This window comes from Hyperoodon ampullatus (assembly GCF_949752795.1).
Source record: "Hyperoodon ampullatus genome assembly, chromosome: 7".
Taxonomy (NCBI): Eukaryota; Metazoa; Chordata; class Mammalia; order Artiodactyla; family Ziphiidae; genus Hyperoodon; species Hyperoodon ampullatus.
The window spans coordinates 11,394,232-11,409,977 of record NC_136920.1 but is presented as its reverse complement, the minus strand read 5'-3'; the positions used below and the strand labels follow the sequence as shown (position 1 = coordinate 11,409,977).

Below are 15,746 nucleotides of genomic sequence, written 5' to 3'. Positions count from 1 at the left end.
ATGTCACCTGGAGAAAAATTGGACCCGCTTCCTGACACTTTCATCCTGCAGCCGCCAGTCTTCCACCCGGTGAGCAGCCGCTCGGGTCCGGAACCCCCTGGGTCTCAGGGCTCCCCCTTCCAGCTGGGCCCAGTCTCCCAGGTTGGGGGCTGGAGAGGCCCTCAGTCATAGGTCCTGTCTTCCTGGCCCCCGCCCATGGGCTCTGGAAGGCCATCCTGAGCTTAGCAAAGTGGCTGACAGCTCATTCCCACTCGCGTGTCAATGACTGTTGTGTTCACAGGGTACTTGCGTTTCAAAACGAGTAGGGCCTTGGGCTTCCCTGGTGGCGCAAGTGGTTGAGAGTCTGCCTGCCGATGCAGGGGACACGGGTTCGTGCCCCGGTCCGGGAAGATCCCACATGCCGCGGAGCGGCTGGGCCCGTGAGCCACGGCCGCTGAGCCTGCGCGTCCGGAGCCTGTGTTCCACAACGGGAGAGGCCACAGCAGTGAGAGGCCCGCATACCGCAAAAAAAAAAAAAAAAAAAAAAAAAAATCTAGTAGGGCCTGGAGACAGAGTGGTGTCCCCTACTGTACGATGGGTGGCTAGGAGGGTCTGGGGAAGTGCGTAGTATCATTGGGGGACATTGATCCCTAGGAAGGGCAGGCTCTTCTCCAGCCTGGGAGTCAGGTCGGAACCTCCAAGTGAGAGATAGTGCTGGGGTTTCCTCGATTCCTCCTTCAGCCCAGTGTCCTGCAGATTTCCTGAAGCCTGACAGTGCTTCACAGAAGGCTGAACTCCCAGCAGACTCCACCCTCCCACTAATGAGCACTAATTATCACTTTCTCTTTACTTGGTCCTCACCTCCCAGGAGAACTGCTTTGGCTCAGTTAATTACAGGCCAGGCCCAGAGCCTGGGAAGCAGGAGGGACTGACAGGCTGAGCCTGGCTAAGCTGTGGGTGCTCGGAGAGCCCGGGGTCTCCCACACCTCCCCAGGTGCCTGAGTGATGGGATGAAGCAGCCGCCCAGGTTACAGTGGCTCCTTTGCTTTGCAAGCTGCGAAATCCCACCTGGAGGGCAACACTGTTGGATCTCAGCTCTTTCTGGGCAGTTCAGGCTTCTGAAGGCTGCTAGGAGTTGGAGAACACCGCATGAGGCCCAGTCTTGAGATACTGCCCAATGAGTACCTGCTGCATGTTCATATTTATTCTACACATACCTGCTCAGAGTCCACTCTGTGCCAGGCCAGGCACTGAGCCTGTAGAAGCGAAAGACAGGGCTTTGGCTCTGAAGCGCTTGTGCCTTCCAGCATGAACAGCCAGCCACACGGCTCCCTCTAAGCCAGATGGCCAAGGGCCAAACTAGCCATGCCAGTGGAGAGCACGGTGAGGGAAGGAATAATTCAGGCACCAAAATGGATGATGCTTGGAGAAGGTGTCAGAGCCTGGAAAGTCAAGTCAGATTTCACAGGGTAGAAGGAGAGCAGAGGAAACAGCCCCAGAAAGGGTCAGGAGTGGTAAAAGTGTACGCTGTGTTTTAGGAATGCCAGGGGAAAGGTGAGCTGGGAAGGTAGGCTGGGTCATTATCAGGTATCTCTCCAGGCGTCCATATCAGGGTCTGCGCTCAGATCCCATTTTGTCCACCCTTCTGCCTCCCACTTCCCAGGCTCTGGCCAGTAAACAGTCCCTGGGAAGCCTCGACACCAGGCTTCTAGAGGCCAGGGTGGCAGCCAGGGAACAGTAAGCCTCACTGGGGACACTACTGTGCCCTAGGAGCTGGGGTAAGGGGCTGGGCTGGCGCTCCAAGGGGGCAGTGGGGCTGAATCTGGTTTGCCCGTGCAGTGTGGCTTTGATGTGTGGTGGTCCAGGAAAGGGGAGTAGATGGAAGAGAACACTTCAGAGAAAACTAATTTTTCCCCATTAGGACATTTTCTGTTTGGGGTGGGAGAGCTGAGTCTTCTTGTTCCTCTTCCCTCCCCACCGCACCCCCGACCCAGGGGTCCCTAGGCCCTTTCTTCAACCCTGTATGGATGAGTTTCTCCCCTTGTTCAGGTGGTTCCTTATGTCACGACAATTTTTGGTGGCCTGCGAGCAGGCAAGATGGTCGTGCTCCAGGGAGCGGTCCCTCTAAATGCACGCAGGTAAGGGGAGTGCTCCACAGGGCTTCCTCTCTACCTTCAGGGTCTCCGGGAGTCTCTGACCAGAGGTGCCCTTTGGGGGCCACATCTCCCCTAGGTTCCAGGTGGACTTCCAGTGCGGCTGCAGCCTGCACCCCCAGCCAGATATCGCCATCCACTTCAACCCTCGCTTCCACACCACCAAGCCGCACGTCATCTGCAACACCCTGCACGGTGGGCGCTGGCAAGCCGAGGCCCGGTGGCCCCATCTGGCCCTGCAGAGAGGAGCGAGCTTCCTCATCCTCTTTCTCTTTGGAAATGAGGAGATGAAGGTGAATGGAAGGGGAAATCAGGGGGTCTAGAACTTGTGTCCTTCTGCTTCTCTTTCCTTCAGCCGAGTTCCCCATGTCATGGTGTTAAGGGGCAGTTGGGGGGATGGGGCACAGAGTCCAGTACCCAGAGGACCAAGGAGCTGCCAAGCCCGGTTCCAAGCTGCCCTGGGCCCACTTGGCCCGATACACATGGCAGCATTCAGCAGGCCCTATGGTGCCGGCCCTGCAGAGGGTGCCACTGCCACCATCACAGGGAGCGTCTAGAGAGCACCTGCAGTATGCCGGGCACTGTTCTCATCCCTTAAATATCAGCTCACTGCAGCCTCACAACAATGGGGCACTTTCCTTCTCCCCATCTCACGGAAGAGGGGGGAAGGGACAGGGAGAGTGAAGCCTCAAGGCTTCCACCGCTGATGTGAACTCCTGCCAGGAAGATCTTCAGACTTCTCCAGGGGAGAGGGAGCTGGTGGGAGCCAGCAGTGGAGGGGGGGACCTGTGGGACAGGGGTCACACAGCCTCCGGAGGCTCCTCACCTGTGGATGGTGGGGAGGGCTCGGGGGCTGCTGCTCCAGCTGCTGGTGGGTCAGCTGAGAGGCGAAATGGGGCCAGCATGGGGTGTCAGGGGCCAGGAGGGGCGTTGAAGTTGCCAGCTCCCCAAACTTGGGGAGGCTACTTAAGCTCCCCAAGCCTCGGGCACCTGGTCTGTAAAACATGCCTGCCTTGTAGAGTTGGTGTGAAGTTAAATGAGGAAAATTCCAGAAAGGATTTCTGAATTCATGTTGCCTGGCACGTTAGTATGAACTCAGGAACATCAGCTGCTGCTGAGCCAGCCTAGTCTGTCTGTCTCTCTAGGTGAGTGTAAATGGACAACACTTTCTCCATTACCGCTACCAACTCCCGCTGTCTCGTGTAGACACCTTGGGCATATATGGAGATATCTTGGTGACGGCCGTTGGATTCCTGAACGTCAGCGTAAGTTCCCTTGGGGCCAAGTCCTGGGTGGCGGCAGCCTCTGACTTACCCTGATGCCTAGACAGGCCCAGGATCCCCTCCCGCCCCAGACAAGCCATGTCACACCAATTATAGCCAAGGTGGAGGGCATCCATCCAGGTGTTGGACATGAGGAGGGGTGAGAGGACCACAGAAGTGGGTCCAAGAGCCTCGGGCAAAATCCTATCCTGGGCATGGCGTCTGGTCAATGAGGAGCAGTGGCCGGAAGGCAAATGACTTGGAGTCTTGAACCCGTGGGCTATCGTTCCCAGCTGAGGAGCTGATTAAAAATGCAGATTTCTGAGACCCGCCATCAGAGATTCTGATTCAGTAAGTCAGAGGTTTGGCCCAGGAATCGGCATGCTCAAAATGCCGGGTTTGAGAAGCCCTGACAAGGCCTCGGGGGAGAGGAGGAGCTATCAAGGCCAAAGCTGGCCTCTGCCTGCTCCCAGGCACTGGAGGGCAGGTGGGAGCCAAATCAATCAAGCTCTGGGGCTTGCAGTGGTCCCGAATCTGGCCTGTTGCTTTTTCTCTCTCCTAACAGCCATTTGTGGAGGGCGGTAGCGAGTATCCGGTCGGACACGTGAGTCTCCTGGGGGCAGGGTTGGCCCTCGCGGTCCCAGCCACGCCAGCTGAGCCGCTGGCTCTCCCTCCCCCCACAGCGGGACCTGCCCCTCTCTGGGCTGCTGCTCATTTTGCACAAGGCCCGGCTGCCCCCTCCTTCCCTGTGCGGTTGCCATGGAGACAGCTGGCCCCACCTCAGTCCCTGGGAGCCTGGATTTGCCTCTCCCAGCACCAGGGCCAGCTCAGGAGGATGGCTGGGGTAGGCTGGCTTCCCGGAACGGGCAGGGCCCCGGTCTTCCTATCAGAAGATCCGTCTCAGTTGGAGCTTTCAGTTCTTAGCATCCCTGTGAGGTAGCGGTTGGCCAGCAGGGCAGCAGGGGAGATGACGCCCAGGGACTTGCTCAGAGCCACAGAGTGAGTGAATGACAGGACCGCCCCCCCGCCTCACCCACCGTCCACTTCTTCTGCATTATTCCAGAGCTGGTGTCCATCTGAATTCAAGAGGGCCCCACTGGGGTTCCAGTCATCTTCCCGTATTATCTCTGAGAGGGGCAAACCCCAAATATCCCCATTTTTTTAAGAATAATATCAAGAGGCTCCCTTTCAATGAGCGAACACCGTGTGGCCTCCATGTCCCCTCTTTCTTTCCTTGACAGCCTTTCCTGCTGAAGAGCCCCAGCCTGGTGAGTGACCTCCTCCTCCTCGGCCTGGCAGAGGCACAGTCCCTCACCTGCTCCATCAGGAGTGGGAGGGCACCCCCGCCCACTCATATCCCGTATGCTGGTGCCATATGGCCTCAGCATCAGGGTCTCCCCTTCTTTATAGGAAACTGCAGGCTATGGGTGGGCCAGTCGACTTCAGGCTGAAGCTCCAGCTTCATTTTACCGTTTCTCCATCTATTCTGCACACAATTATCTGATACTCTCCCGTGCTAGGCCCAGAGCCAGGCTCTAGGATGGAGAGACGAATCAGTCCCAGCCCCCCCAGCTGCCCACAGGCTGGTAGGGGGGCAGACCAATGAATGAGCCATTACAGTTTGGAGCACAGCATTCGGGGCTCCCAGCACGGGGGCTGGGCGGGCGGCGGGGAGGCCAGAGAGAGCCGAGTACTGGAGACAGGCCTGAAGTAGGTGTTTAATAACTGAGCAGAGCTGTCTCCTCCTGGCTGCAGGCCTAGAGGCAGAGATTAACCAGCCCCGGGGCTCCCTGGCCCCTGAGGGCAGCCCATGAAGCAGCTCCTAGGGGCAGTATCCCTCCCCGAGCCCCTCTGGGAGTCCCCCTCTCAGTCATTTCCCGTGTTCCTTCAGGAGGTGCCCTGCTCGCGTGCCCTTCCCCAGGGTCTCTGGCCCGGACAGGTCATCATAGTGAGGGGGCTGGTCTTGCCAGAGCCAAAGGAGTAAGTATGCAGACGTCGGGGGAGCAGGGGCATCTCTGTGCCAGGCACAAGCTTGATAAACATCGCCGCTTTAAGCCCCAGCACCACTACTCAATCCCCATCTTCCAGATCAGGAAACAGAGGAGCAGAGAGCAGAAGTCAGTTGCCCAAGGTCGCAGAGCTTGTGAAAGTCTGATCTGGGATTGGGTCCGGGGCTCTGGCGCCTTCGTGGCACCAGCAGCTCCCACTCTGGGAGTATTGTCCCTGCCTGTGCATGTGGTCAGGCCAACCAGCCTCTCACCGCAGGTCCCAGCTGGAGCCTCAGGAAAGGCCCTTTAAAGGCACAGGCTGAGACCCAGAGAGAGGATGTGACCTCCCACAGTGCCCTGGTTTAGGAAACACAGCCAGGCGACCCCAGAGAAGAGGCCCAGTGCTGGGAGGTGGGGACTTGGAGGGACGCGGTAACCAAGTGGATGCTTCCTGACTTCTCCCATAGGGGGTGCTCATGCTCCATTTCCCAAACCTGCAGATTCCAAGCCAGTTAGACGTGTCTTTCTCGTTCCCTTTGTTTCTTTCCTTTTCCTTCTTTCCTTTCCTTCTTCCCCTCCATCCTTCCTTCCCTCCTCCCTTCCTTCCTCCTGGAATTGATTTGGATTTCATGACTTTTCTGGGCCAGATTTCCTGGGTTTGACTTCTGCTGAGGACACTTAAAACCTGTGCAACTTCACAGCAGTTACTTTCCTTTCTGTGCCTTAGTTTCCTTGTCTGTAAAAAGGGATAAAAATAGTGCCAGCTTCAGGGATGGTGTAAATACGGAGAATTGTGCCAGGCACATAGCAAGTGGTCCACAAATGTGGTGATATCAGAATGCTTTTGGCGGAGGGCCAGGGAAGTAAGGCTAGTGCCCTATGTTCTCCCTGCCCTACCCGCTTCTGTTTTGTTTTGTTTTGTTTGCGGTACGTGGGCCTCTCACTGTTGTGGCCTCTCCCATTGCGGAGCACAGGCTCTGGACACGCAGGCTCAGCGGCCATGGCTCACGGGCCCAGCCGCTCCGCGGCATGTGGGATCTTTTCGGACCGGGGCACGAACCCATGTCCCCTGCAACGGCAGGCAGACTCTCAACCACTGCGCCACCAGGGAAGCCCTGTTTTTGTTTTTGTTTTTGAAGTCACTGACCTCGTTAACCCTTGCCCTGCATGCTCTTGATCAGGCCTGTGAATTATGGGCAGGCGTGCAGCACAGCCCTGGGTAGCATGAGCCTCCAAAGCCGGGCATGACTGGATTGGATTAAAAACTGTGGTCTTGGGCAAGTCACTACACCTCTCTTAGCCTAGAGTGCTGAGTTCCCCCATCAGAAAAAAAGGAGAAAGATAATCCCAGGGAAAATGGGAAAATGAAAAAGTTCCCAGGGAAGGAAAGAACCCCCACTCCTCCCCAAGCTTGGAGACAGGAGACCAGGTGCTTATCTTAGCTCAATTCACATGGTTATTATTAATGACACAGTGAATGATTTTACTGCTCTCTCTCAAGGGCCATGAATTCACGTGTCCTCAGAGGCCAGGCAGGTCACATAAATAGTGAGGCACCAGGTTGGGAATGTGGTGAAGTGGAAAGAATATTTCTGTAGATCTTCTGATGCCAGATCTTCTAATTATTTAAAAGAGAAGCTGAAAGCTATCTTTTATATAAACTCTCTCAAGTTTTGAAAATGGTATTACTTTAAAGTTGAAGAATACCGTGGACCAGCCAGAACATTTCTACAGGTTAAGTCTGCCCTGGGCCACCGACATCAAGGCTTAGCACCGCACCTGGCACTTAGCAAGGCTTCAAGCCCCTTCTCCGGCCCCTTTCCGCAGTTTCACGCTCAGTTTGCTGGACGAGGCCGCCCACGTTCCTGTGACGCTCAGAGCTTCCTTCGCCGACAGAACTCTGGCCTGGGTTTCCCGCTGGGGCCGGAAGAAACTGATCTTGGCCCCCTTCCTCTTCTACCCGCAGCGATTCTTTGAGGTGGGTCGGAGCCAATATGCCTGGTCCCTCCGGGGTGGAGTGTAGAGCTGCATTCCCATCCGGGAGACTGGGGGTGTGTCGGGGGGGGGCAGGGAAGCCAGTGCCCGTTGGGGGAGAGGAGATCTGGGCTGGGGATCCCATGCCCAGAAAGCCCTCTTTAATTAATCAGGGGGGGCCTTGGCCTCAGCATTATCAAAAAGCCCCCCTAATGACTCCAGTGTGCAGCTGAGGTTGAGACCACTCGTCCAGGGAGAGCAACGACCCCTTTTACAGATGGTGAAACTGAGGGCAAGTCCTGGGCAGATCCTTGTGGAAGGGCTGATGATGAGCTGGGCCCCTAGTCCTGGTCTTTTCCACCACTGGGTGCCCCATGGGTCCAGTCTTTGTGTCCTTGCCAGGTGGGGCATCAGGCAGGCAAGGGACGGTCTGGAAGCCTGCAGAACCCCATGCCCTCCTTTCCCAGGTTCTGCTCCTATGCCAAGAGGGAGAGCTGAAGCTGGCGCTCAGTGGGCAGGGCGTGGGGGCCACCAGCCTGGGCCAGCAGGCCCTGGAGCGACTGCGGGAGCTGCGAATCAGTGGCAGCGTCCAGCTCTACTGCGTCCACTACTGAGGAGGGATCCAGAGGGCCCAGCCGGAGAAGAAGAGGGCCAGCCTATAGCCGGGGCCCCACCAGATGGCCCCACTCTCCTACCCTCATTAAAATCTCCACCTGTCAACACGGTGTCAGGCCTGGCTCACTTCTGGAACCAGGAGCCTGAGTCTGCAGGTGCTTTGGACCCCACAGCAGAAAGAGGGCACAAGAGTGTGAAGGCTCTGGAAACTCTGCAGTTCCCTCCACCAGGAGCCTGGGATTTGGCTCTGCCTTCCTTCAGGGCCTAGACAAGGAGGCAGGCTTTGTAGCCTAATGAAGGTACTCCAAAATACAGCGGCTTTAAACATTTAGATGTTTATTTCCTTCTCATCTAAACAGAAAAATCGTCCAGGTCAGTGACCTTCTGGGTCATCCTAGTCATCATCCCACCACCCCCAGGGCATCAGCATCACCTGCATGGCAGAAGCTCAGTAGCCACCATATCTAGGTTTCAACCACTGAGAAGGCAAATAGAGAATATGGACAAGGCCCATCTGATGTCATAAGCCCAGACCTGGGATTAGCACACGCTATTTACACTCACATCTCATTGGCAAGTACTCAGTCACGCAGCCACATTATCTGCAAGGGAGGCTGGAAGTGTCCTCCACGGGATGACCACGTGCCTGGCCATAGTTCTACTGCTGTGATTCCTGGAGTATTTGGTTTTATTTATATTATACCGTCTTATTTTGTGTTTTCTATTTACCGTTGCTATTTTTCGTCATATTTTCAGCTCTCTTACTTGCTATTGGATTGATAAAGTCTTCTTTAACACCCTCCCCCTTTTTTTTCTTATGCTGATTTGGAAGTTGTAAATTCCATTTTATACTTCTAGTGGTTATCCTTACTTTTTATTTTATTTTTTAGTTAACACAATAAAATTGACTTTTGGGGGTGGGTAAAATTCTGAGTTTTAACATATATGTAGATCTGTGTGGCCGCTACCACAATCAAGATATATAACAACTCCATCATTCCAAAAAATTCCCTGATGTTACTTCTGTGTAACTGCACCTCCTCCACCCCCTCCCTTAACCCCCAGTAACTCCCTGATCTGCTCTCCATTACTATATTTTGTGTTTTTGAGAATGTCATATAAATGGAATCAGGTAGGATGGGACCTTTTGAAACTGATTTCTTTCCATCAGCATTACGCTTTGGAAGTTAATCTAAGTTGCTGTATGTATCAGTGACTCATTCCTGTTTATTACTCAGTAGTATTCTGTTGTACCACAATTGACCCACTGAAGAACATCTGGGTGGTTTTCAGTTTTTGACAATTAATGAATAGAGCAGCAAAAATCATTTGTATACAAGTCTTTGTATGAATGTAACTTTTCATTTCTCTTGGGTTAATACCTACTAGTGAGATTGATGGATCATATGGTAAATGCATGTTTAACTTTATAAGAAACTGTCACAATTTTCCAGAGTTCTTTCAGAGTAGTTTTGGGAATTTTGCTTTCCCACCAGCAATCTATGAGATTTCCAGTTGTTGTGCATGCTCATCAATACTCATAATTGTCGGGGGTTTTTTCTTTGCGGTACACGGGCCTCTCACTGCTGTGGCCTCTCCCGTTGCGGAGCACAGGCTCCAGACGCGCAGGCCCAGCGGCCATGGCTCACGGGCCCAGCCGCTCCACGGCATGTGGGATCTTCCCGGACCGGGGCACGAACCCGTGTCCCCTGCATCGGCAGGCGGACTCCCAACCACTGCGCCACCAGGGAAGCCCTGTCGGTATTTTTTATGTTAGCCATCTTCATTGGTGTGTAGAGGTATCTCATTGTGGCTTTAATTTGTATTTGCCTAGTGGCTAAAGATATTGAGCATCTTTTTATGTGCTAATTTTCCATCTGTGTATTCTCTCTGGTGCAGTGCCTGTTCAGATTTTTTCTCCATTTTTAATTGAGTTGTTTGTTTTCTTATCATTGACTTTTAAGAGTTTCTTTATATAGGCTGGATAAATGTCCTTTGTCAAATATGTGATCTGTAAGTAATTTCTCCCAGTCTTAGCTTATCTTTTCATTCTCTAAACAGTTTCTTTCACAGAGCAAAAGTTTTTAATTTTGATAAAGTCCAATTCATCAATTTTTTCTTGAATTGTATTTTTGGTGTCATATCTAAGAAGTTTTTGCCTAATGAAGATTTTCTCCTTTGTTTTCTTCTAAAAGTATTATACTTCATAGTTCACATATAGATCTATGATCCCTTTTAAATTAATTGTTAATTATGTTGTGCAGTTTAGGTTGAAGTTTTATGAGGTTTCTTTTGGTTTGGTTTGATTTGGTTTTTGCATTTGGATGTCCAATTATTCCAGTAACATTTTTGAAAAGACTATCTATCCTCTGTTGAAGTGCTTTTGCCACTTTGTCAAAAATCAATTGGCCAGGTCTTCCCTGGTGGTGCAGTGGTAGAGAGTCCGCCTGCCGATGCAGGGGACATGGGTTCGTGCCCCAGTCCAGGAAGATCCCACATGCCGTGGAGCGGCTAGGCTCGTGAGCCATGGCCGCTGAGCCTGCGCATCCGGGAGCCTGTGCTCCGCAACGGGAGAGGCCACAACAGTGAGAGGCCCACGTACGGCAAAAAAAAAAAAAAATATATATATATATATATATATATATATATATATATATATATATATAGTTTATGCTGAATACCAAGTTTCCTTCTGGGAATCTAGAATTTTGGTACATGCTAGGCAGAGGGTGCCTATATTACTTACCCTTTATAAAAGCCTGAATTTCTAGACTCAAAAAACTTCCCTGGTAGACAACACTGCACATGGCACAACTCATCAATGGAAAAGAACACAATTCAGTGTGCACACATTCATGCTTCCAAGCTCAAGGGATGATATTTAGACAGAAAATCCTTCTCTGCTTGCGGGGGCCAGATGGATCACGTTCTCATCTCGTAGCCACTTTGAAAAATCTCAACCAGGTCTCCAGGTGTAGTGTTTGGCCTGCCTGCCCTAGAACAGCCAGATGTACATGAACGTGAGCCCCACCGCCCAGAGTGGCTTCTTTCGGGGAAAGGGGGGATGCTTCAGCTTCATCAACTGGTGGGAAACTCAGAAAGTGCAAGCAGTTGTCTCGGCTGGCACCCTCACCACCACCCCCACCCACTGAGACATGGGAAAGGAGGGAGGGTCCAGGGACTGTGCTGGCTGAGTACACGTTCATTCAGATGTGCCTTCACATGCCCAGGGCTGTGTGGATGTGTTTCTGCACATGTGTACTCATGACATGGTATGTACAGCATCTTTCCAACATGTCCAAGAGCCAGGCCCACCCAGGACAGCACTGAGCAGTCAGTCTTGAGTCCCTGCCCTTCTTGTACACTGACCTTCGAGCCCAGCACCCCCTGCGCGTGGTGTTCAGGGTCACATTAGGCCCCCCACTTAGATCCCCTCCTGGCCTCAGGATGCCCTTCCCTCAGAGCTGATGTCCTGAAGATGCAAGTTGAAGGATCTTAATGTGACCCAACAGGCAATTCGGCCAGGGACCAGGACCTTGTGGGATCACACAGCTGTCTGCAGTGGGGTGGACACCTGCCATGTGGCCCTCAAGGGCGGTGACTTGTTCAAGGTCACCTGTGTGAAGAGTTCGAGCTGGGTCTTTCCTCTGCCCACATCTCTCACTAGGCACCCCATGGTCCTGACTTTCTTCCCTTCCTCACCCCATTCCTCACAGTCCATGTTCCACCCCAGGGCACCCCAGCTGCAAGAACTAATACTTTTTCTATTCCCTCTACATTCCTGATCTGGGGAATGACATCCCCCCTTCCAACCCCTCCCCCAGGTTTCCCAGTCCCAAAAGAGGACCATCCCAAGTCTTCCATCTCCCTAGTGCATCCATTCCCTCTGCCCCTCCTTCACCCCAACTCCTGCCACCTGCATCCAATCACGAAGTCCGGTCAATGCCAACCCTGGAAGTTTCTCCTAAATTCACTGCCTCGTCCATCTCCCATCCACTGACTTGGTCCAGGGCAGCCCCGTCCCTGCCTCTGTGACCCCCTCGGCACCCTCACTGCCCACCCCCGCTCCCATCACTCCACATCCAGTCTCCCCAAGACCCTCTGTGACCTGCCTCCTAAGGGCACGTCTGCCCATGACCTTCCTCTGACCTCAGAGCACAGGGCAGGTCCTTTGGGCAGCTCACAGCCCTTCTTGACCTGCCCTCCTCACCTCTCCTCGCCCTCCCTGCTCCACCCAGGCTGACTGGATGACTTGCCCTTTCCCTGACCCACTGCTTGTCGTTGCCTCTGCTCCTGTGCACATCCAGTTCTCTCTGACCCCACACCCTGCCCCATACCCCCCTTCCTCTTCTCCCCCATCAGACCCCCCACATCTGAGAAGCTGCCCTGCAGGCCCCAGCCTGGTCAGCTGCCACCCTCTGGGTCCCCAGGCGCCCAGGACCTCCCCGTCTCCCCCATGGTTGTGTCGTGCTGTGATTCCCTGTTCCTGTCTCACCCCTCTGGACTTGGATCTCCATTCAGGCAGGATTCTGTGTGCTCGTCCCTCCCTCTCTGCATCTCCAGCATCCACTGAGGGGCTTGGCTTGGGACAGGAGCAAAGCAATTGTGCACGCAAGAGCTGGAGGCTCCGCGGGGCCAGGACTCCTGCTCAGCTCCTCTGCTGTCTCATCCCAAGGCACCTTGTCAGCCAGGGCAGGGCCAGAGATGGTCTCCATCTGGAGGACATGTAAGGACTATTCACTCTATCCCTAAATGTCCCCAGATGTCTAAGACCATGACCAGGGCACTGTCAATAGCAATGCTGAGCTGAAGTCTACCCTTGGCCCCCATCTGGATGAAGAAACAGGATGGTCACTAGGGGTGGGGAAGTTCCCTTCTGGAACTAGGCCAGACAACTGCCTTTTTTTAAGATGATGATACATGCCTTCCTGGAATTGTCCCGTTTCCTGGCATAAATGTACGAACGCAGCTTATCTTTTTCAGCTGCATACCACTGAGCTGAATCCAACCCCGCCTAGAACTTCAATCACACAGAAAATCAACGCTGCTGGATATTGCACAGCTTAAACTAGAATGGTCTTGAACTGTGAGGAAAAGACTGTGAAAGGAAAAGGGGGACAGAGGTGCTGTTTGGGGACTGAGAAGGGTCTAAACCCTCACCAGCAGCAGAGGGAGGAAAGACAGGGATTAGTTCACCTCCCAGAGACCCAAGGTTTCCCCCATAGACTCAGTATTGAGGCTCCTCTGTGAACTGGGCGTGAGCAAGCTGGACCCCAAGACCCAGACAGACACAGCTTCTAGAACAAGGACCAGATCCCCGCATGTATCACTCACAGTGCCTCCCCCTCCCCATGTGCCAGACATGTAGTCTGTGGTCACAGAAAGGAAATGCCCACTCTACAAAGACGTCATAGTCCCCCAGGGAAAAGAGGCTCTTATGTAATAACAGAATCCTTATACAAGTTTTCAAAATTGCAGCTGGTGCCCACTGTTCCCAAGCCCAGGAAAGGGAAGTGAGGGAGCCAATCCACTACGGATTTTCCCTCATCAATCAAGAGGACATAGCGTAGACATCATGGAGCCCAGGCTGAGTGTGCTCTCCTGCCCGGCCTTCTAGATGGACTGCAGCGCCTCACTCTTGGTTTCATCTGCACTGCTCAGTCTATGATTCACTGACCAAACTTTGATCAAAACTCCAAAGCCTGAGAAGGGGACCACAGTATGCAGTTGGCCCATCACACACGGAAGCAGGAAATTAAATTTATGTTCACATAAATACCTGGACACAATTGTTCATGGCAGCTTTATTTGTAATAGCCAAAAACTAAAAACAACCAAAATTATCTTACAACAAGTGAACTGTTAAACAAACAGTGATACATCCATATCAAGGAATATTACTCAGCAATAAAAAAGAAACAAACTGTTGATGCAGGCAACAACTTGGATGAATACGAGGGAAATATGTTGAGTGAAAAAAGCCAATCCCAAAACTTCACATGTGTGATTTTATTTATACAGCATTCTCAAGAAAGACAAAATTATAAAGGACAGATAAGCGTTTTCCAGGGGTTAGCAATGGTAGGAGGGAGAGGAAGAGCTGTGATTATAAAGAGGTAGCTTGAGGGAGAGCTTTGTCGTAACGGAACCGTCTGTCTCCTGGTGGTTATGGCGGTTACATGAATCTATACATGTGATAAAATGACATAAAACTGTACACACACTTGTACCGATGACAATTTCCTGGTTCTGATATTGTACTATAGTTTTGTTCGATGTAACTATTGGGGGAAACTGGCTGAAGATAACAGGACCTCTCTGTATTATCTTTGCAACTTCCTGTGAATCTCTGAACTATTTTCAAAAGGGTTTGTAGCCACTGGACAGCAACAAAGATCCTTGATAGAAGGGACGTGATGGAGGCAAGGCTCACATGCGCCCAGACTTATGCCTGAGGGTATTTCCCAAACCTTGGTGCAGGTAAACAGAGTCAGAGGTAGACTGACAGTCTCATTAAGTGCAGGAAGCAGATAAGAGTTCAGGGATTTTCTAAGACCACTGGGATTCAAGGAGCAGGGTACCAGAGAACACGGAGCTGCAGAGAAAGAGGCCCCCAAAACTACATAAAAATGTCCCTTGGAAGAGTGAATGTGAATGTAAACTATAGATTTCAGGTGATAATGATGTGTCAATGTGGGTTCATCAATTATAACGATAATATAATACCTAGAGCCACCACCAAAAAAATCTACAAAAACACTATAGATAATAGAATTCTAAAAATGTTCAGGTAAGACATACAAAGGCAAGAAAAGTGAAGCAGAAGGACAAAAAACAGAAGGAACAAAGAAAGTGTTCAAAACAGTGTTATGGCAGACCGATGCCCCTAACGTATCAACAATTACATAAAATACAAATGGTTTAATAAATCAATTAAAAGAGAGATCGAGGGCTTCCCTGGTGGCGCAGTGGTTGAGAGTGCGCCTGCCGATGCAGGGGACACGGGTTCGTGCCCCGGTCCGGGAAGATCCCACATGCCACGGAGCGGCTGGGCCCGTGAGCCATGGCCACTGAGCCTGCGCGACCGGAGCCTGTGCTCCGCAATGGGAGAGGCCACAGCTGTGAGAGGCCCGCGTACCGCAAAAAAAAAAAAAAGAGAGAGATCGATAGAATGGATTTTAAAAAAAGCATGTTGTCTACAAGAAACTCATTTCAAGTATTGATATAATGATATGTGCAGGTCAAAAGTAAACAGAAAGAAAAAATATACACACACAAACATTACTCAGAAGAGAGCAGGGAGACCATAATAATATCAGAAAAAGTAGGCTTCAGAGCAAAGAAAATGACCAGGGACAGAGAGGAACATTTTATAATAATACAGGGGTCAATCCACCAAGAATATTCAGCAATTGCAAATATGAATGTACCAAACAACAGAGCTTCAAATACATGAGGTGAAAACTGATTGAGGTGAAAGAGGAAATATATTTCTTATAGTGCAAGAGTGCTGGCAATGAATTCTCCTAAGTGTTATTTATCAGAATACATTTTTCTTTCACTTTTGCTCTTGAAAAATATTTTAGCTTAATTGTCTTCTGGCTTATTCTGTTTCTGGTGATAAACTGTTCTACTGTTTTTAATGTGTCTTTTTTCTCTAGCTGATTCTAAGACTTTTCTCTTTAACATTGCTTTTCAACAATTTGGTTATGCTGTGCCTTTGTGTGATTTTCTTCGTTTTTATCCTGCTTGGGATTTGTTGAACTTTGCAAACT

General features: G+C 51.6%; 1 protein-coding gene across 3 annotated transcripts; it reads left to right on the top strand.

Moving 5' to 3' along the window:
- Positions 1-7,970, top strand: LGALS12 (galectin 12; the record flags this gene model as incomplete). 3 transcript variants are annotated; one of them, XM_079707319.1, is made up of 9 exons in its annotated part: positions 1-69; positions 2,029-2,117; positions 2,212-2,425; positions 3,278-3,397; positions 3,960-3,998; positions 4,636-4,662; positions 5,286-5,374; positions 7,210-7,360; positions 7,824-7,970. In XM_079707319.1, 9 exons carry the CDS (start codon positions 1-3, stop codon positions 7,968-7,970), a joined length of 945 nt encoding a protein of 314 aa, XP_079563445.1. The 3 variants fall into 3 exon arrangements, with proteins under 3 accessions (XP_079563445.1, XP_079563447.1, XP_079563446.1); XM_079707321.1 differs by lacking the exon at positions 3,960-3,998; XM_079707320.1 differs by lacking the exon at positions 4,636-4,662.
- Positions 7,971-15,746: the final 7,776 nt, after the last annotated feature.